The sequence below is a fragment of the Myotis davidii genome, unplaced genomic scaffold, assembly GCF_000327345.1.
Source record: "Myotis davidii unplaced genomic scaffold, ASM32734v1 scaffold534, whole genome shotgun sequence".
NCBI classification, from domain to species: Eukaryota; Metazoa; Chordata; class Mammalia; order Chiroptera; family Vespertilionidae; genus Myotis; species Myotis davidii.
The window spans coordinates 6,501,406-6,523,101 of record NW_006286678.1 but is presented as its reverse complement, the minus strand read 5'-3'; the positions used below and the strand labels follow the sequence as shown (position 1 = coordinate 6,523,101).

Below are 21,696 nucleotides of genomic sequence, written 5' to 3'. Positions count from 1 at the left end.
AGACGAGGAATGTCAGTCATCTTATGACCAGTGTAGCAACAGCATGAGTTCCATGACTTGTCTTCTCTGGCATTTCATTTTCCAGAGTGTCCCATAGAATCCCAGCACACAGGATGCTCTCAGAAAAATAATTTATGATATATATCCTATATAATAAAAGGCCAATATGCAAATCGACTGAATGACAATATGGTTGGTCACTATGATGTGCACTGACCACCAGGGGGCAGATTCTCAATGTAGGAGCTGTTCCCTGATGGTTAGTGCGCTCCACCAGAGGAAGGGCTGCTCAGAGCCAGAAGCTGGGCTCACAGCTGGCAAGCGCAGTGGTGGTGGCAGGAACCTCTCTCTCTTTCACGGCAGCACTAAGGAGCAGCAAGCCGAGCAGTAAGGAGCAGCAAGCAGGCGGGTGGTAAGGAATAAGGGGTCCTGTACTGCGAGGAGAAAGAAAACAAATACCTGGATGCATTAGAAGGAAACTACCAAAAAAAAAAAAAAAGTCAGAGAATATCTTAAAAGCAGTCAGAAGAAAATCAGCAGGCAGACATACCCCAAGGGGTCCCGGACTGCAATAGGGCACAGGCCGGGCTAAGGGATGGACACACACATACACACATACCCACCGCCCCAGTGCACAAATTTTGTGCACCAGGCCTCTAGTTTTAAAATAAAACTGCACAAGTTTTTTTTTTAATTTCGTTTTGTTTGTTTTTTGACATTTTCCCATTGCTTTTCAGAGAGAATGGAAGGGAGTGACGGAGAGAGAAAAACATTGATGTGAGAAAGACATCCATTGGCTGCCTCCCACATTTGTCCTGACCAGGGTCAGGGATTGAGCCTGCAACTAAGGCATGTGCCCCTAACCAGAACTGAACCCAGGACCCTTCAGTCCACAGGCCAACACTCCATCTACCGAGCCAAAATGGCTGGGGTAAAACTGCACAAATTTTATTATGAAAAACTTCAAGCATCCTGAAATGTTGAAAGAATTTTACAAGTTGCATACTTACACCTATATTCTATTATCAACATTTTACTGTACTTGATCTATCACATCTATGCATATATCCATCCCTCTATATGATCCCATTTTAACCAACTAAAAAATATGTACTAAAAAAATCTAGCAAGATAGCCAAAACCGGTTTGGCTCAGTGGATAGAGCGTTGGCCTGCGGACTGAAAGGTCCCAGGTTCGATTCCGGTCAAGGGCATGTACCTGGGTTGCGCGCACATCCCCAGTAGGAGATGTGCAGGAGGCAGCTGATCGATGTTTCTCTCTCATCGATGTTTCTAACTCTCTATCTCTCTCCCTTCCTCTCTGTAAAAAATCAATAAAATATGTTTCTTAAAAAAAAAAAAAAAATCTAGCAAGATATATTTCAAAATGTTAACAGTGATTACCACTGGGTAGAGATATGAGTAAGCCTTCTTTCCTTTATCTGTATTTAAAAAATTTCTTACGTGTAGACCTGGCCAGATGGCTCGGTTGGAGCGTCATCCCATACACCAAAAATGATGCAGGTTCAATTCCAGGTCAGGGCACATACCTAGGTTTCAGGTTTAATCTCCAGTTGAGGTGCATACAGGAAGCAACTGATATCACTTCTCAGCCTTTTGGCTAGGATCAAGTGTAGGAAGCAACTGATCAATGTTTCTCCCTTCCCCTGTCTCTCTCTGGTCCCCTCTCTAAAATAAAAAATATCAATAAACATATCCTTAGGTAGGATTAAAAAAAATTTCTTATGTGTATTACTTTTACAATAAGGAAAATTATTTAAAGAACTAACTTGGCAGCAACATGAAGATTACATTGGAGGCGACAAGACTAAAAGCAGAAAGAAAATATGGAAGGATACTTGGGTAACTCGAGAGATAGATGATGACTGCCTGGCGGGTATGGCTCAGTGGTTGAGTGCTGACCCAGGAAGGAACAAGAGGTCACTGGTTTGGTTCCCAGCCAGGACACATGAATGATGTTTCTCTCTATCCCTCTCCCTCTTTCTCTAAAAAACAAAAACAAAAACACAAAACAAAAAACAAAAAAAAAACCTCAATAAAAATGTACTTACAAAAAAAAAAGAGAGATGGATGATGAGCTCTAGAGTATAGAAAATAGAAAAGCAATTGATGGATAGAGAGATATTTTAGAAAACAATATCAACACGGCTTGGTAACCTAAGGAAACTAAAGAGCCTAAAATGAGTCTTAGTTCCCTAGCTGTGCAATCGGTGAAAGATGGGAACACTCACTAATATATGTCGATTCATGGGTGGAGGTAGGGGTGGGGTAGTCTTGGAAGAGAGATCGTGAGTTTGAATATGCTGATTTTGAGGTGGAATGTTCAGGGGTTGATGCCCATCATCATGTCTGAACATTAGCACTGATTAACAAGTATTGAACATTTTCAAAATAGCAGCCACTATGCATTTTCTCATTTAATCTTCCCAGTGACCCTCTAAATTATATAAATTATTACCCATATTACAGATGAGGAAACACAAGTCTCTCTCAAAAAGCTTAAATAACTTGCTCAGGATCATAGTGCTAATAAGTGGTAGGACCAGGATTCAAATTCAGGTCTCTAATAGCAGAGGTAATGTTCTTAAAACCTGCTGTTATTGTTCAGGAAATGTATACTTGGGAGTTATCAGCTTGAAAACATGACACTGGAAGGAAATCTGAAAGAAGAGGGGTGGAGCCCAAACAAAGACAAGTCCTGGCTTTCACCAACCAAATTTAGTGCAGGTTACTGACATATCAACAGTCCCTATAAAAGTGACATGATCACCTCAGCCCTTTCATTCCCTGGGGAGACAAATAACAAGGAATCCCAAAACTTCTGAACTACTGCCGGGTAATTCTGACCTGTGAAGATGCTTATTAGATTTATTTTCCCTCTTGGCTGCTTCCTATTGCCTTGCAAAGAATTAAATAACCTCTCAGAATCTAAATTTTCTCATTTGTTAAATGAGTCTAGTAATGCAAACCCTCTAGTACTGTTCTGAGGATTATAAAACATATGTGAAGTACTTATATTAGCAACTAATAAGATTACTTTTTTGGTGGGATCTGGAGTGGGGAATTATATTTTTACACATGAGTACCCAGTAAAAATGGTTAGCACTCTGAGCCTACCTTCTAGGCTACTGTGGGTATCTAGAAAGCATTTGTATATCTCTAGGTTATCTTCTCTACACTCGTTTCCATACATCTTTTTCTGACCTACCACTGGAAAGAAATGACATATAGCTTTTAGCAATAAGAAACTTAACACTATATAGTTAGTTGTACAAAAAATGGTTATTGCTCCTAACACTTTATAGAACATGTCAACTTTTCCAAAACATGTTAACACCCTTATTTTAATGAAGCCCAACAAAAACTTTAGACTAATATGCCATCACACATGCTTTTTTGGAACAAGGCAGAGTATGAATAATAAGATCTCCTGATCCCTAGTTGATTTTCTGTTTACTGGGCTAGTTTCATTCACATTATTCCTTTTCAATTTCTAGCTTCCCTCCCTCCCAGCCACACCAAAAATCCTTACAAAAAAGCAATTTACCAGACACAGCCATAGTGTCATTGATCCATGCAATTGAAAAGATCCAGTCCTTGTGCCCATCCTTGGGGAGGAGGGAATGACAGGTACAGAGAGGGGTGGGAGAAAAAAAGGAAATTAGTAAAATAGAATTACAATGCACACTCTTAAAAAGCACACAAGTCTGGCTGAAAATATCTTTTTAAAAATTACAACTCTGATCTCTGGTGATGTCAACCCATAGGGCATGATCTCATAATCTTTAACTCTTACCTGGAGGTGCAAGGCTGGAATAAAACTGGCATAACTGTGAATGATAAGCATGTCTAGTTGACATACAGCTCTGGCCTTCATTCTCTGGATGTCTTCTTTGGGACTCTTACATAGTAGCATAGTCACTCACCTCTCATCCCTCCAACCTCATCATATAGTCTCTTCCTTGCTTCCTGCGACAACAGCTATAACTGACCTTTCTGCTGTTTCTTTCATTTGAAACTCTCTTCCTCCAGACAGCAACATGGCTTGCACCCTCATTTCCTTTAAGTCTCCCTGCTCAAATGTCATCTTTTTTAATATATATTTTTCAATTATAGTTGATGGACAATGTTTTTTTTCAATTACAGTTTACACTCAATATTATTTTGTACATCAACTCAAATGTCATTCTTATCAACGAGGCCATCTTCTGAAATAGCATTTTCCACCGCTCTATTGCTTTAGCCTGCCTTATCCATGGTACTTACCAACTCTGATATTCTGCTGGTATTTATTGGTTTATATATCGCCTCCCTTCACTAGAATGCAGGCTTCAAGAGGATAGGGGCTTTATCTGTTTTATTGACTGCTGCACCTCAAGTGTCTAAAATAATGCCTGGCCATAGAAGGCTCTCAATAAATAGTTGCTGAATGAATGCTTTAATAACTTTTGCTCTATGACTATGGGCAGTAGGATGTGTGTGGAAACTGGACTCAAACACTAATCAACTGCTGCTGGCTCCTGAGGTACGCTGCTCGCCCCTTCATCAAACAAATACGCTGTCAATATACCTGATACTCCCTATGGGGAGTCGTCCCTATTTCTGAAATCTCACCCCCACACCTTACCACCAGGGGGCTGTGGGAGGAGGGTCAATGTGACCTAGTAGGCTCTGTTGAAAAACAAGACTGCCTCTAACTACAGTTATTAGGGAAACTTACATCTCCTACACACACAGGATCTAGTGTAGGCAGCCGGTAGATGGCAAGACTGTTGGGGTTGTCTCCTCCAGTGGCTAACAGTGTTCTAGAGGGATTCAGCTCGATGGCATGGATACCACAGCCCTGCTGAGTTATACCTCCAGGCTCCCGGTCCTTCAGAATGGGAATCTTGGTAATCTGGCTTGTCTGGATATCCACTACAAAGAGCTATAAGAGAAAAGGGAAATATGCTAAATAGTTTCTCTTTAATGTGGCTGATCCTGAGTACAAACATCCATTAGCCATCAAACATTTAATCAATGCCTACTACATGCTAGATACTGGGAATGATTAAAGGCACCGGCAGCACTACCAGTCATATGAAACATGAAGATAATATAACAGAGACAAGTATAATATGCTACATGCACCCAGATTAGGAAGCAGTAAATTTTACTTGGGATTCAAAGACAGCTTCAAAGAGGACTTGCATTAGACTATGGACCTAAAGATCCTGACTAGCCCCAGCAGGCAGCTCAGTTGGTTGGAAAGTCATCCAGATATGCCAAGGTTGTGGGTTTGGTCCCCATCAGGACAAATGAAAGAATCAACCAATGAATGCATAAGTGAGTGGAACAACAAATTGATGTTTCTCTTCTCTCTGTAAAATCAAATTTAAAAAAAAAAATAGCTTGAATAAAGGTTTTTCTGCCGGTCTGGGCATATTTTCAATATCAAATTTCTATCTACACATGCATAGAAACTTAGAAACAAATCACAATTCCCAGAACACATCACAACCACTATTAAACATACCTATAAATGCTACTACATTTGCTGGAGTGACCTAAGACATATGACAAAGTAAGAGTTATTAATATCTTACTGCTTATGTCTATCACACACCATTTTATTCTATGCCTCCATGCCTTTGCTTACGCTGTTGCTTCTGCCTGAAATGCTCTTCTCTACCCCACTTACCAATCTAAGCCTTTTTCACTCTCCAAGATTCAACTCAGAGAAATGTACTATCGAAAAGATCAGTCTTAGAAAAAGGGCATTCCAGAAAGTCTACATTCAATTCTTTATGTGATTTAATCCCTCCATTCACTCATATATTCTAGGTGCTAGGAATTAACTATGAGTAAGAGAGAAATAATCTCTGCCCTCATATATCTTATAGTTTCAGAAGTTGATTTAAAATCTTGTCAGCAATTGTTGTGCCAAAGCCAGATCACGTCAAATCTTTGTATAAAGTAATCTACTGCATGTGCAGAAGGAGATCTATGAAAGGAGAAATTAGATAAGCCTTAAACTTAAAATACACCCAATCACCCAAGCCTGGGGTTTATCCTAGACTTCTCTTTCTCCCTCACTTCATCATCCAATCCAGTCCTGCCAAATCTACCTCCCTAAACATTCTTACAGCTGGCTCCTTCCTCTCTCTCACCACTTCTCCCCTGGACAATTGCAATTATTCTCTGTGCTTCCAGGCAAGGCCACCATAAAAAAAACTCTTCTCCATAATCAGTCATCTTCATAAAAATGGGAATCCTCCCATGTCAATTAAAAAATATCCAACAGTTCCCCTTTACCTATATCCAAGGCCTTAGCGTGGCATGAATAGTCTCCTCAATCTGGCCCCTACCTATATCTTCCTAGTTCAGTGGTTCCTAATGTGGAGCACAAGCCCCACAGGGGGGCAATTTGAGAATGAGTTATTAACAGTAAGTTTTTTCCACTTATGGTTCTAGGGGCCTCATATACAGTATATAAATTGTTATATATTTATGCATTTCAGTTCTCTAGTGTATGTTTTGAAACTTTATTTGCTATTTTTTCATATCACTTCATTTTTTTTTCTTAGTGATTTCTTCCTCATACTTCAACTGTCCTTTCCTCCTTTTATTTTTCTCTTTCACGGATGCCATGTTCTTTTGGACACTTGTTTAGACCAAGTTAATGACCTTTTAGGCTTCCACCACATTGAATAGGAGTTCACTTTTTAAATAAGAATTATATGTCACGGGGGGTGGGGGTGGGAGGTCAGGATTTTAGAGATGCTTAGGTGGGGCATGGCCAAAAAAAGGTTGGGAACCACTGCTCTAGCTTCACATCCTGCTGTTGACCGTATGCTTATAATTATTATTCATGCAAAAATCTTCAATGAAATAAATTATTTTGTTTTATGCTCATGCTGTTCACAATGCCAGAAATGATTTCCCCTACTTTTTTCTTTACCTGGCCAACACTGACTTATCATTAATGATTCAGGTCAGACATGTCCTCTCTGAATATTCCCTAAATTTCTAAGCTTGTTAAGTTCCTCTCTCTTTCTCTATTCTTTTATATATATATACACACACACACTTTTTTTTAAGTGATTTCAGAGAGGAAGGGAGAAGGAGAGAGAGATAGAAACATCAATAACGAGAGAGGATCACTGATGGGCTGCCTCCTGCACACCCCACACTGGGGAATGAACCCACAACCCTGGCATGTGCCGTAACTGGGAATCGAACCGTGACCTCCTGGTTCACAGGCTGATAATCAATTAGCTACACTAGCCAGGCTCTCTTCTTTATTTTAATTTTTTATTTATTGATTTTAGAGAGGAAGAGAGGGAAAAGGAGAGGAGAGAAAGGGAAAGAAACATCTATTTGTTGTTGCACTTATTTATGAATTAGAATCAGTGTTTGATTCTAATATGAGCTCTGACCAGAGATCAAACCTGCAACCCTGCTGAATCGGATGTCACTCACACCCAAGTGAACTAAACAGCCAGGGCAAGTTCCTCTCTTGTAGGCTCCCAGTATAGCCCTCTACTCACAACTCAGACCATATCATACTGATTTAAAATCTTGCCTCGCTTCTCCATTAAGCTAATAAGGCCCTGCCAATTCCAAAAGCAGTGAATTTTACCTATTTGGTTCTATAATCATGCCCCAACAAATGCAAGGCTACATAGTAAGCATGTGCAGTAGCCACTCTCAGGAGGTCTGCTCAGTGATGTTAGGGGGCCCACTCTTCTCTGCATTCAGAGTGGGGCTCTGTAGCTGTGACCTCAGGATCACAGCACTGCCCAGGGAGATTTGGTCAAGGCTACATTAGACTGTGTCATTCAAGTTCTCTCAGAAATGTGGAGCTGGCTGGTGACAGACTGGGTGGCTATTTTCGACCAAAGCCATTCTCCAGAAAAAAAAACACCTTCCTCTCCACAAGAGAGGGAGTATGGCCATCCTTGGTTCCTTGTGGCTTTCCAATTCCTAGTTTCCTTCTTAGATCTAGAAATACTTCCTGTTCTTGGGGTTTGTGAACTAGCCCTTCCAAAAAAGGTTTTCTTATCCTTTTATTTTATTTTATTTTTTTAAATATATTTTATTAATTTTTTACAGAGAGGAAGGGAGAGGGATAGAGAGTTAGAAACATCGATGAGAGAGAAACATCGACCAGTCGCCTCCTGCACACCCCCCACTGGGGATGTGCCCACAACCAAGGCACATGCCCTTGACCGGAACCGAACCTGGGACCTTTCAGTCCGCAGGCCGACACTCTATCCACTGAGCCAAACCGGTTTGGCTTTTCTTATCCTTTTAAATAAGTAATCTCTAACACAAGCCTTCAAATGTTTCATGAAGCAAAATTAACTGTCCACTTAACACCTTTGTGTTGAGTGGAACAATGCATCCATAACATATTAGCTGCTAGACTAGTGATTCCCAAACTGATAATTACAATAACCTGGGGAATTTTCTTTTTCTTTTTTTACAAAATACTATAAAACAAAAACAATTCCCAGACCCTACCATGAAACTCCTCCAACTAGAAATCACTGAGTTTGAGGTCAGTAAAACTGAATATTTTCCCAAGGATCTCCAGGACACTGTTTACTGCTCAGGTTTAACAGTCACTGATCTAGACACTTGTTATTGAAAGGAGCACCTGGAAGCTCGTTAGAAACAAAGGATCTCAGGCCCTGCCCTAGATCTAAATCGGATTCTGGAGTTTCCCAAGATCTCTAGGTCCCTGAAGTTTGAGAAGCACTGACATGAAGAGAATCCGTACACTGAGGGCAATGTTTCACTCTTGATACAACACAAGAGTAAAAACTAAGCTTTTCCTGTGGAATGTGAGGGCGGGCTAAAATTTTTAAGAATTATTTTAGTCCATTCCTTTGCCATTCTCTCCACTGCCATTCAAAAAGGTGAGGGAAAAAAGTTTCATCTATTCATACCCAAGAAAGTCTAAAGTCCAACTTCTGCAATTTTGGAGTCGGGAAAGATTTAGGTTTGAATTCCAAATTGGTTACCTATTAGCTGTGTGATCTTGGGCAAGTCACTTAATCTTTCTAAATATTATCCTATATAATAAAAGGCTAATATGCACATTGTCCCCTCGACCGGGAGTTCAACCAGAAGTTCGACCAGGGGGTGGAGTCAGCCAGCCAACTGCATGCAGCCCCTGCTCCTGGCCTGATTGCCCCGATTGGGGCAGGCTGGCTGGACCCTACCTGTGCACAGATTTGTGCACCGGGCCTCTAGTTATCTATAAAACTTGAATAATATTATCTATCTCATTGGGCTGCTAAGAAATCAAATAAAATGTAAAGTGTTTAGTGAGGGCTCAGCACAGAATAAGTGCTTAACAAGTGATAGGTAATAGTAATAAATTATGCTCATATTTGTTTAGTTTTTCAGGTTGTTAAGAAAAGCTTCTATACTGTATGGAAAACATTTGATACACGGGCAATGGAAAAACTGGTAATAGTTGGGTCTGCAGAGGGCATAGGAAGCCAAGAATTTACCCCCATCTCACCTCATTCTTGCATAGGAATGAAAAAGCACCATGTGAAGGACAGAGCCCTTTTTCCTCAAAGGAAGGGACGGTGATGTGGAGGAGCTGCCACAGAATCGCTCTCCAAGCTCTCTGACAAGGGGCCAAGGCTTCATGCAGCTCCTGTAACACTTCCTGCACATTAACCTACTGGGATACCTGCCAGAAACTAGCTGCATGGCAAGGTAAACTGGAGGTTCAATGGCTCCCTGTACTTTACAATCTAGAACAGAGGAAGGAAAAAGAAAGCAAAGGCCTTACAATCAGGAAGATTATAAGACTAGTGAGTATATCTCTGCATGAATGAGTGTGTTTGTAGACACATGCAAATGTGTGTACCAAGAAAGATCAAGGTGACTTAGTAAAATGGTGGACTCACAAAGCTTCTAAAACTCAAGAGTATTTTAGCTGGAGCCTAACAGAGAAAGGAAAGCAAATCCACATAGGTCACACAGACATCAAGATAAATTCTACTGAGTTAGACAATAAGAGGCAAGTGGGCAGCCTAAGTTTGCTGAAAGTTCGGGAAAGGAAAGATAACCAAAATCAAAGAAGAGGAATCCATTTCCTATTTCAAACCTAGAAGATGGGGGAGAGCAAAACAGAGACCTAAGACCAAGAAACACAGCAGGAAATGGTGAGATAATATGTATCAAAAATTAAAAATGTGTAAAATCTGCAGTTTCAATTTCAGGAATTTATGCTAAGGAAATGACAGGTGAACAGTGTTAATTACAGTGCAGCAATTTTAAACTAGTGAAACACCACAGGGGTTGGGTAAAGACACATTCTTACTTCCTGAGCATTACAGCATAAAGACATAAGGACAATGTGGTTTCTGTACTTGCCCACTGAGAAGCAAGATCTCTCTCTAGGTGCTATTTATACATTTTAATATATTTGTATTGATTTCAGAGAGGAAGGGAGAGAGATAGAAACATTAATGATGAGAGAGAATCATTGATTGGCTGCCTCATGGAAACATCGATGAGAGTAAAACATCGATTGGCTGCCTCCTACACAACCCCTACCTGGGATCATGCCCAAAACCCAGGTATGTGCATACTAGTATGTGCCCTGACTGAAAATCAACCAGCAACCTTTGGTGCATAGGATGATGCCCAACTGAAGCATACCAGTCAGGACTCTCTAGTTTTATTGAACTCCAAAAAACTCCCTTGTTACCAAAAAGGGAAACTCCTTTTGCTGTATATCCCATCACTGTATTTTCAAGTCCCTACTTCACTCTCCCCAGAGAAGATATATAATACATAACTACGTTTAATTATTACCAGTAAACAGGACAAGTAATGAATGATAACTGGTCAAGGCTACCTTCACTGTTTCTTTAGGCTAAGAAAAAACAAGATTTATCTAGCTGAAGTAACATTTTTAAAAAATGAGAGTTCACTTATATTACTTTATCAGCAATAACAGAAATAAAAAATGCAAAAGATCACTAATAGTCCTCTTTTTTCATGTCTGTTTTATTTGTCAAGTTTCTGTTTAGTCCTTCACCACATGCATGTATAATTGTGTATAGCTACAATCAGCAGAGATCAATTTTATTTCATTCCATTTAACATATCAAATGCTTTGTATGTTTAGTCCTTTTTTTTGCATGTTTAGTTTTTATAATTATGTTAATAACTGCATAATATCATGCAGACTTGATTTACCATAAATTACTCAAGTATTCTATTGTTAGCATTTAGCTAAAATAGCTTCTAATAATTATTTTGTTAAAAAAAGACTTTTCCTTTGGATGAATTCCCTAGTCTGAAAATATTAGGTCAAAGGATATATTTTTAGGTTCTCCATTCAACACATGACATGTACCAGGATTTTGAAACATAATGCCTAATTACTTTCACAAAAGAGTTTTAGTAGCAATATTGTTGTTGTTCCAACACATCTCTATCAGAACTGGGTATTACTACCCTGGCCAGGCACCTCAGTCAGTCAGAGCGTTGTCCAGATAAGCCAAGTTTGCAGGTTTGATCTCTGCTCAGGACACATACAAGAAGCAACCAATGAATGCGTAAATAAGTGGAACAACAATCGATGTTTCTATCTTCTTCTCTTATGCAAGCGCGCACTCTCTCTCAAATCCAAAAAAACACCCCTGGATATTTATTTCTAATTTACACACAGGAAAATATTTTCCTTTTATCTATACTTAATCTATAATGAAATTTAAATATAATTTCCTATAATTTACAAATTGTACTTCCTCTTATATCAATTATATCTAAATGAATAATTTCTAAATATTTAAGCTATGTGGGATGTGAATGACATACAGAAAACCGCCATTTATAGGGTAGAGAAATGCTCACTTCTTAAATGTACCTGAATCTGGCCAAAAATACACCTAGGGCCTTCCATCATAAAACCACTTCTTCCACACTTCCTCCTTCACCACCACTATTAACTGCATCAACAATTTTATTAACCCCTGGTTCTAGGCCAGGGGTCCTCAAACTACGGCCCGCGGGCCACATGCAAATACAAATATTGTATTTGTTCCTGTTTTGTTTTTTTACTTCAAAATAAGATATGTGCAGTGTGCATAGGAACTTGTTCATAGTTGTTGTTTTTTTAAACTATAGTCCGGCCTGCCAACGGTCTGAGGGACAGTGAACTGGCCCCCTGTTTAAAAAGTTTGAGGATCCCTGTTCTAGGCACTGTGCTAACTAACATCTCATTAACTCTCTTCATTACTGTTAGACCCCCAGAGCAAGGATGATGGACCAGGTACAAAAACTCACCAGAGCAGAAAGCCCTGGAAGCCTAGCAAGGGACAAAACTGGGAAAACAAGAACATTGTCCCCAGGGCAGCCTATCCTCCCCTAGCATATCACTGGTCAGGTTTTCACTCCCTGACCTCTTGCTCCCTAAAGACAACATCTAGGCCTCAGTTGTACTTGAGCTCCAGGCCCAAAAAGCAGCAAAACCAGACAAATTGACTCTGCCTGTGGCTGCCTCAGGACCAGCTACATTATTGACTAATGACCACCCCCCCTCACCCCCCAGCACTGACCAACCAGGGGAGACCAGGCCCTTGAAACAGAACACCTGGAAAGCTGATGAATATTCTATTAAGAGCCTCCCTGAGATCTCCCCTAAGATTCCCCCCTGCCAGAAAGAGATACTAGTAAATAACGCTCAGGACAAAGGACCCAGCCCTCTCCTTCCAAGGATCACGCCTGTACCTTTCCCCCTCCCCCAAGCACTATCCCCTAACCTCTCTAAGGGATCCCATAAGACTTGCAACTAACGGAGCAATGGGCAATGGCAGCTCATCCATCCTGGGCTTATGCCCCGAGTCTGTCTCAAAGGCCCCCTTTTCTCTGCGTAGACCTTCCCTTTGGATATCCCATCCCCCATCCTTTTTTCTTAAATAAATTCAATTTTTCTTAAATCACCATCTGAGATGGCTATTTAGCCTGCCTACATACCACCAACTTTAATCTTTCAATAACTCCATTACTTTCTCCATGTATTTTAAAGGTAAAAGAACGCTTAGAATATACATTCAAACCTCGGTTCTCCAACATCTCCCATCTCAAACAATTCAGTTCTCAACCAAGTTGTTCACAGAAAAAATGTCTGAGTTGTGGGAAAAAACTGGGTTTTTGACTTGACAACCCTTTCATGCCGATACCTCAGCAGGACAGAAAGCTTCTCTCTCAAGCACCAAACAAAGAAGACAATGCTTTTGTTGCTGACATCAAGGATTAACACAATTTTAAAACATGAAAAGGCCATCAAGAATGCTAATATTGCCAAAGGTGTGAAAGTGCTCACCAAACCACATCACAGATAACTGAAGAGGTAGAAAAACTGTGGTTGATTTGGATAAACAAAAAACAGGATTTCCAAGGCAGTGATACGTGAAAAAGCAAAGATGCTACATACGGATCTCCTAAAAGACACCTCTGGAAGGAGTGTTGAAAGTGATCCCTAATTTAAGACCAGAGGGGGTGGTTCAATAAATTTAAGAAAGTGTTTGTTTATAGATTAAACAGTACTAGTACATGAGCCATGTATTATATATAAGAAAAGTTAAAATAGGCAATCATTTGTGGGTCTGATTAATTCAATTTACGTTCTTTCTAATGGGAACAAATCACTTCTCAATCAGCCTTCAGGTATGAATTAAGTTCGAGAACGTAGGTTCTACTGTATCTTACTTATCCAAGGGCATAAAGCTAATAAGAAATGGGAGCCAAACTCAACCCTCAAATTTCTGAATCCAAATATACAATACAAAGTAACTTAATCAAATTTGTTGGTATAAATGCAGATATTTCTGACATATGTTTACATATTACTTTTCTAGAAAAGAAACAAAAAACTTGGAAACTAAAGGCCTAAGCTAAGATCTGACCTGAAAAAAAAAGGGCAGCCCTAGTCAATTTGGCTCAGTGGGCATGAGAATGAAGAGTCCCAGGTTTGATTCTGACCTCGACTGCAGGCTAGATATCTGGCCCTGGTCAGGGTGCATGTGCGAAGCAACCAACTGATGTTTCTATCCCCCCCCCCCCTTCCACTGTCTAAAAATCAATGGAAAAAATATTGAGTGAGGATTAACAAAACAAAAAAAAGGGGCAAATCTCTGCCTGTTAGTAAGACCAGGAAAAGGGGGGGGGGGGGAATCGTTCGTCAAGACGTCCTCAAAATGCAGAAATAAGATTTAATTAAACCCTACTGGCTGCTGAATGGATATTAACGAAGATGCCTACAAAGAAATGCTTCCAGGTTTAATAAGTCTGATGCCCTCACCTGTGCCAAGTGTGGTTTAGAAAATACACATATATCTAAAATTAAATAACTCAAACTCTGCATACAGTATCACTCTGCCTATACAATCCTTATCCTCAAACCACCCCCTCTGAAAATACCCACTATCTTGAATTGTTTTGGGTACTCTCCTGGTTTTCCTCTGACCTCCCTGTTCCATAAATATAGGTATTTTCCAAGGTTCTTGGTAGCAGTTCTTCCTGCCTCATAAATATAGGTATTTTCCAAGGTTCTATTTGAAAATATCAATGGTTCTTACCCATTTTTAGTTCACAGTATTTCCTTTGAAAATCTAATGAGAACTATGAACTACTTTCCACACCACCCTCCCTGCATCGTGCACAGGAAATACACATATAATAAAAAATTTGCAATTTTAGGGAGGTTTATGGAACTCAAGTGTGCCTTCTCTAGCCATGTTAACAATAATCCCGTATACATATATGATTCCCAAACCACTAACTTCAATCTTCACCCCCTCCCCAATTTCAACTAATTCAGTGGTTCTCAACATGTGGGTCGCGTGGGGGTCGAAAGACCCTTTCACAGGGGTCGCCTAAGACCATCGGAAAACACATATATAATTACATACTGTTTTGTGATTAATCACTATACTTTAATTATGTTCAATTTGTAACAATGAAATTGGGGGTCACCACAACATGAGGAACTGTATTAAAGGGCCGCAGCATTAGGAAGGTTGAAAACCACTGAGCTAACCGAAAGCACAAAACTAAATTCATTTTCTCTTCAAATCTGCTTAATGCTCATCCTGCCATCTTCCCAGTTATCCAGGTTGGAGACATCAGTATCAATTTTGACTTATTGCTCTGAATCAATTAAATATGAGCATGTTATCATCATCATCTATAGATTTTACCTCTAAGATGTCATATCTGTCCCGTCCCCTCCTCACCTTCTCCCCATTACTAGCCTGGTTTTGCCGCTCATCCATAACCACAGCACTAACATCATATAACTTCTCTCCCTAAAAGCACTACTCCAATGATGCCACTCCCTGCTGGGTCTTGCCCGGCCAGTGTGGCCAAATGGTTGATCATTGATCTATGAACCATGAAGTCACTGTTCGATTCCCATCAGAGCACATGCCTAGGTTGTGGGCTCAATCCCCAGTAAGGGGCGTACAGGAGGTAGCCGATCAATGATTCTTTCTCATCACTGATGTTTCTTTCTCTCTCCCTCTCCCTTTCTCTCTGAAATCAATAAAAATACATATTAATTTAAAAAAAAATCCTTGAGTCTTGTTTCTCCATTCTCCACAGAATAAAATCTTAGCTTGACATTCAAGGGCTTCCACAATTTGGTCCTAATGAACCTTTCCAATCTTAATTTCACAACTCTCTTCTAGACACATAAAGCTCTTGTCACACCAGATTCTCAATATTTCTCATAGTGCTTTCCTTCCAGGGAGCAGGCCCATACTCCTTTCTATTCTCCCTCTTCCTCCCCCACTGGAGTGCATATCCTAAATGTCAAGAGACCCCATGAGACTGGAACAATGGGCAGAGGAAGCTGGTCCAGGGCTAATCTCCTGAACCCGTCTCTAAGGCTTCCTTTTCTGACTTCTCAGTGAGCCAAAGTAGCCCGGCCTAGGCTTATTTCTTTCCTGTTGCTTCTTCAATCCTAAGCCCTTCCTTATTGCACTGTTGCCAGCTTTAATAAATATATTCTCAAAATAAAATTTTAAAATTCCTCATACATGGTTGATACCTTCCCCCATAAAAATACAGATTTCAGGTTTCTCTTTAAAAAGGACAAAAATCTATTAAGGCTAGGCCCAAACTGCTGCATGGCTACAACTAGCTGGAGCCAAGAATTCCTTCTTGGCCCTTTGCAGTCTCCACTACTTCTTACTTTTGTGCCTGGTAGGCTTCTTTTATTTAGCTATTCTGTCTGACTTTGTACACAATCTGAGTTTGTAACCCTAAACCAGGAAAATATACCTATACATCCTTGTAGTCAGACCCATGATCCAATTAAGTTTATACTACCTCTCCTTCTTTAAATAATTTAGTAAAAATATGACCATACTGTTATTGATTAAAACATAGGCTGGCCATCTTTGCTATTATTCCTGACCTTACTGGCCTTCCAGTTTGAGTGTCATTCCATAGCACAGGGCAATTCCCACCCCAGGAATCAGGCTACAGAAAACTTTACAAAATATCTCTGCTGCTTCTATCACAGAGGAAGATCCACTGAGATTTCAATATTATAGCACCAAGCCAGGTAACTAGGAAAGGACCCGACTTTCTAGCATTTGTGTACCCTCAGTTAAGTGCTGGTGAAACTTAGGTATATATGAATAGGTGATTTTAGAATATAAATGGTTGTGGCATACTTTTCCTACTGAGTACATTTAAATCATTTTATTGATAATATTTCAATACACTGAAACTTAACTTACTATTGAGAATCAAACAAGAACTCCTCCTCCCCCCAAATTCTCACACAGTATCCAAAGACAGTTCTAATGGTTTAAATAATTTTCCTTTCTTTCAAAGGGAAGTCTCAGGAATTGCCAAGAGCATTGGAAAAACTTTTGATTCACTATCACTAATACTATTTTTGAATAAGATATTGTTCACCTGAAGTATTTCCCAAGATGTCCACACCACCTTATCAGCACTCGATAAGTGGTAATATCCATTTTAGAGAGAGGGAAACAAAGGCACAGCTAAGGGAATCATTTGCCAAATGTCACAAATTTCAGAGAAAAGCAGTGTTCCTGGTTCCCTGCTTTGCTTCTAGAAGCTAAAAAAACAAAGCAAAAAACTCTAACTATAAAAAGAAAACAGACTTAAGGTCATGAGGACATAGGAAGACAAAAATCGTATGTATTAACAGTAGGTTAAATTATTACTTAATATTATTCTCACCTTCAAAATAATAAGTGCCAGAGCAAGACACTATGATGATTACTTTATTTTACAATTCAGCAACATTTGCTGGGCAAAACACTATAATGGTATGTGTGGAAAATGGAATTAATTCACCAAATAAGAGTTTCTTTCTACTCCAAGTGACAATGAGGCTAGAAAAATGAAGTTTTATAGAGACTTGCCACAACTACATAGTTTTAAAAGCTTTTGTATGACAAGCAGCCTTCAACAGAAGAGGAAATGAAAGCTTGGCCCTAACCACCATGGTATTATTTCCTTCCTTAAAACTCATGTTTAGCCGAAACCAGTTTGGCTCAGTGGATAGAGCGTCGACCTGCGGACTGAAAGGTCCCAGGTTCGATTCCGGTCAAGGGCATGTACCTGGGTTGTGGGCACTTCCCCAGTGCGGGATGTGCAGGAGACAGCTGATTCATGTTTCTTACTCATCGATGTTTCTAACTCTCTATCTCTCTCTCTTCCTCTCTGTAAAAAATCAATAAAATATATTTAAAAAAAAAACTCATGTTTAAATCTTTTCCTGTTCTATAATAATAAAAGTGTAATATGCTAATTAGACTGGACATCCTTCCGTACCAAGCCAAGGCTGCTAAGGAAGCCAGAGGCCCCGGGTGTCAGCAGCCTCAGCTGCAGGGGGGGGGGGGGGGGGCGAGCTGGTCTACTCTTGCACGAATTTCGTGCATCAGGCCTTTAATATCCTTTATAAAAAAACACTTCTCCTAGTACTTAAGACTTTCTTGATTTATAGCAACCATCTCTCCTCCAATTAATCAAGATGTTTCTGTCCAGGGTAAATTTACCCAACCATTATGACAATACTCGTCTATTCACATAGAGCAAGGTGAAAACGGAGAGAGCAGCTAGGCCTCATCTCATCTTATCTCACACTTCATTCAGAATCATTTTCCATCTCCAGGCCCTGCTTCTTTTCACTTGTCAATCATCTGACATCATACTATTTGTGCCCTTCTGTTCCAATCACATCCACCATAACCAATCATAGATTAACTTATTTTATCCATGTCTGTAATTGTGCTGGTTATATAGCTTCCTGATAAATTTTTCCCTTCATTCATTTATAATTGTCTTCTGTCATTCTCTATAAAAATATTCTACTTATACTTAATTTTTCTCTCATCTGAATCCTTTTCACGGAAACTATTGTGCAAAGAGAAAACATGTACATCAAGATACCACCAGACACACATTCCCTGTCTATTCTTATAAGATAAACAACTTTCGATTCTATACCCTAAAAGTGAATGTTTGCCAAGAACTATTTTAAATGCTTCTACTTTTAGGCTAGCAGGTTTTCACTATCATGTATCCTGAATGATGCTTAGTCTTTCCAGGTGTCTTTCCTCCATCTTTCCTTGGAGGCCTCTGACTTAAAAAGCAACATAAATTAAAAAATGAAGCCAAAAAAAAATTAAAAATCTAGAAGCACTGGCATAACTATATATATGGCAAGAGGCCTACAGAAATAGCCTCCTCTAAAGATTTATCAGAAATGTATAACTGGGAAAAGGAACAGAAAAAAAAGAGAGGAAGAAATCACCAAACAATAGAAGGAAATGTAAAGGAGAGTAAAGCAATCTCCCCCCAAGAGAAACTGATGGGGAAAATGAGCAATGAGACGTTCTAGATCAGGGGTGGGCAAACTTTTTGACTCGAGGGCCACAATGGGTTCTTAAACTGGACCGGAGGGCCGGAACCAAAGCATGGATGGAGTGTTTGTGTGAACTAATATAAATTCAAAGTAAACATCATTACATAGAAGGGTACGGTCTTTTTTATTGTTTTTTTTTATTCATTTCAAACAGGCCGGATCCGGCCCGAGGGCCGTACTTTGCCCACGGCTGTTCTAGAGCATGTCGAGCCATATATCCAGGGCCTAGGATAAAGTTCACATCCCCCAGACACTTACCGTGTTGCATTTTGTGCCACACACCACCTGCCTATGATTCAGCCACTGAGATGCAAATACTTTATTAAGGGTCCCAAGATGAAACTCTCTCTCCTTCAGGAGACTGGGAAGTTGCTGTGCTGCATAGCCATGCAACACACGAGAGTAGCTGGTTTCATTCTGTAGCATGACTTCTCGGTTCTTCAGGTAGTACACTAAGGATCTCTTCACTGGGGGGAGTCTTTTTCTTTTGTGAAGGGAGTGATCCCAGCCAAACTGTGGAAAGCAATATTAGAAATCAGGGCTTTGGCTACCTTCCTTCAGCACAAGGGATCCTAGTGTATTACGGAAACTACCAAGAACTCATCCTGCAGGATTTACATGCAACAGAAATATAAGAACAGGAATCTCAACCCAGACTATCCAGTTTAACTCTTCCAACATTGAAAAGATGCCGCTCAGAGTCAAACCTACCTATGAGAAAGGAGGAACGAAAAAACAAGGAAATGGAAGCAAAGACCAACAAGGACAAAAGGTTTACTAGGCTTTTTAGGAGTGAAAGATTCAGTGCCCAAAGTTATCCTTGACAGGGAAGGGAATGATGGGCTGAACGATTACCATACTAACCTGGGCTGCATCTCTACCCAGGCCCCTTCTCCCTCTCAGCCTGTACTCCCCTCGGAGCATGAAGGATGCAGCCCAAGGAGCCAGATTTAGGGTCCCAGGTCTTCCAGGATGCACTATTAATGGCCGCCCCCATGTCACGAGGCCCCACGCTCCAGGCAGTTGTAGAATTCCAAAATCAAACACCAACGGGGTGGAAGGCACGGGAAATCAGAGTCCGAATACGCGTCCAACAAGGTCTTCCCCTCAAAAGGGGGCGGTATAGAGATGATACCTGGGAATTGCTGTTTGTTCTAAGGATTCAAGGGCCAGCTCAGGGGTTGTGTATCCACAGCGAGTCTCCTTCCTATATTAGAAACGCAACCATCCCTGCTTCCCGGGGTCCTTGTAAAGACTTCACTCTCCTATTTTCTGGGAGGTTCGTTCCCGATGCCCCTCGACTTCGATTTTCTCTCCTCCAAAGCCCAGATCTGGTTTCTCATGCCTCATTCCCGGGTGCAGACCTTCCGCAGTATATGCACCATTTTGAGGTTCCTCTTTAGCTCCTCACCCCGGCCTCCCAGTGAACTCCTGATGGCCCAGCCCTGACTCTACAGGTCGGAGCTCCACTCCCCCGAGCCCATCCCTAACTACAGACCTTGGATCCCGGTCCCGGTTCCCCAGTCTGCAAACCCTATCCCCCTCGGGGTGCCTCGGCCTTCCCACCCGAGTCCCAACCCTCTCAGCCCTCACCTGCGGGCCCTGAGCGTCACTCCCAGTTCTCGGCGAGGCTGGCGCTTTCCGCTTCCTGCTAACTGCTTTCCGGGCCATAGTGGGCAGCGCCGCCGCGGCCCCGCAGCCACATGGGCGGGGGAAAGCGAGGGGTAGCCAGACCGCGGGTCATATACTGGGCCCCCGGAGCCGTGCACTTAGTGTGCCCGGCCCGGAAAATGGCCCGGACCCGGGGCGTCAGTAGGAAAAGGGGAGGCAGGCAGAAGGGAAGGAGAGGAGGAGGACCGAGGCTGGGGAAGAGAAAAGGAAAAGAAAGCACGAACAAGAAGCTTTCCGAAGAGCCAGTCTAGAAAGGACGGCGAGCGGCTAGAACCAAAACACCCCCTCCCCCTCGCCCGCGTTCCGTCACTCCTGCGCAGCCGCACTTCGCAGCGCGTCGCCATGGAGACGCGGCGGGCACTAAAGGGGCGGGGTTTAATGCTCGGAGGAGAGTTCGCGCGTGTTGCACCGCGGCCGACCGCCCCTTTCTAACGGTAGTAAAGTGGCCGCATGAGGCCATAGGAATCTGGGTTCCCGCCACCGACCTCAGATCGCGCCGGCCTATCATCATGCACCCGGAAGTGAGGACAACTAACCCCCCCGCCTCGGGGAAGGAACCCCTCCCTGCACCCGCCTTTACCCGGCAGCCTCCACTGATTATCTCCCTTCTAGTGCCGCAGATTTCCCCGAGCCTTCGGCACGCCGAGCCCGGGTGCCAAAGGGCTGGACCTTGTGGGAGGAGACAGAACCTTCTCCCCTGCATCCTCACTAGGTGGAGTTCAGTCCAGAGCCCTTGCCAGTATGGCCATACTTTCCCTTGGCGGAGAACCTGCCCTGCCCAGCATAACCAACCCAGGCGGAGCCCTCACCCCGCCAGCCCCCCTCCTCCCCGCCTGACCCTCTCCAGCCCTAACCCGTAACAGCCCCTCGGTCACCTCGCCTCCCTTTAGATTCCCTTGACTTGTCGGCCACATTGTCTTTTGTGTTTTGTGAAATAGGCTTCACTCCGCCCTGGCCGGTGTGGCTCAGTTGGTGGAGCTTCGTCCCATGCACCCAGAGGTCACGGGTTGGATTCCGGTCAGGGCACATGGTCAGGGCACATGGCCGAGTTTCGGGCTTGATCCCCAGTAGGGGACA

The 21,696-nt window shown here is 41.7% G+C and overlaps 1 protein-coding gene across 2 annotated transcripts in view; it reads right to left on the bottom strand.

The window, feature by feature from the left end:
- DCAF12 (DDB1 and CUL4 associated factor 12) overlaps positions 1-21,337 on the bottom strand; it is a 30,183-nt gene extending 8,846 nt beyond the window's left edge. Inside the window, exons 1-4 of one of the 2 annotated variants that reach the window (XM_015560573.1) lie at positions 21,200-21,337; positions 19,207-19,461; positions 4,741-4,947; positions 3,568-3,628 (exon numbers count right to left, since the gene is read on the bottom strand). In XM_015560573.1, coding sequence (XP_015416059.1) covers positions 3,568-3,628; positions 4,741-4,947; positions 19,207-19,461; positions 21,200-21,322 — 646 coding nt within the window. In that variant the 5' untranslated portion in view covers positions 21,323-21,337. Of the gene's footprint in view, positions 1-3,567; positions 3,629-4,740; positions 4,948-19,206; positions 19,462-20,541; positions 20,954-21,199 lie in introns of those variants that run through there. The other variant, XM_006758579.2, reaches the window with a different exon arrangement.
- Between the last annotated feature and the right edge of the window lie 359 nt (positions 21,338-21,696).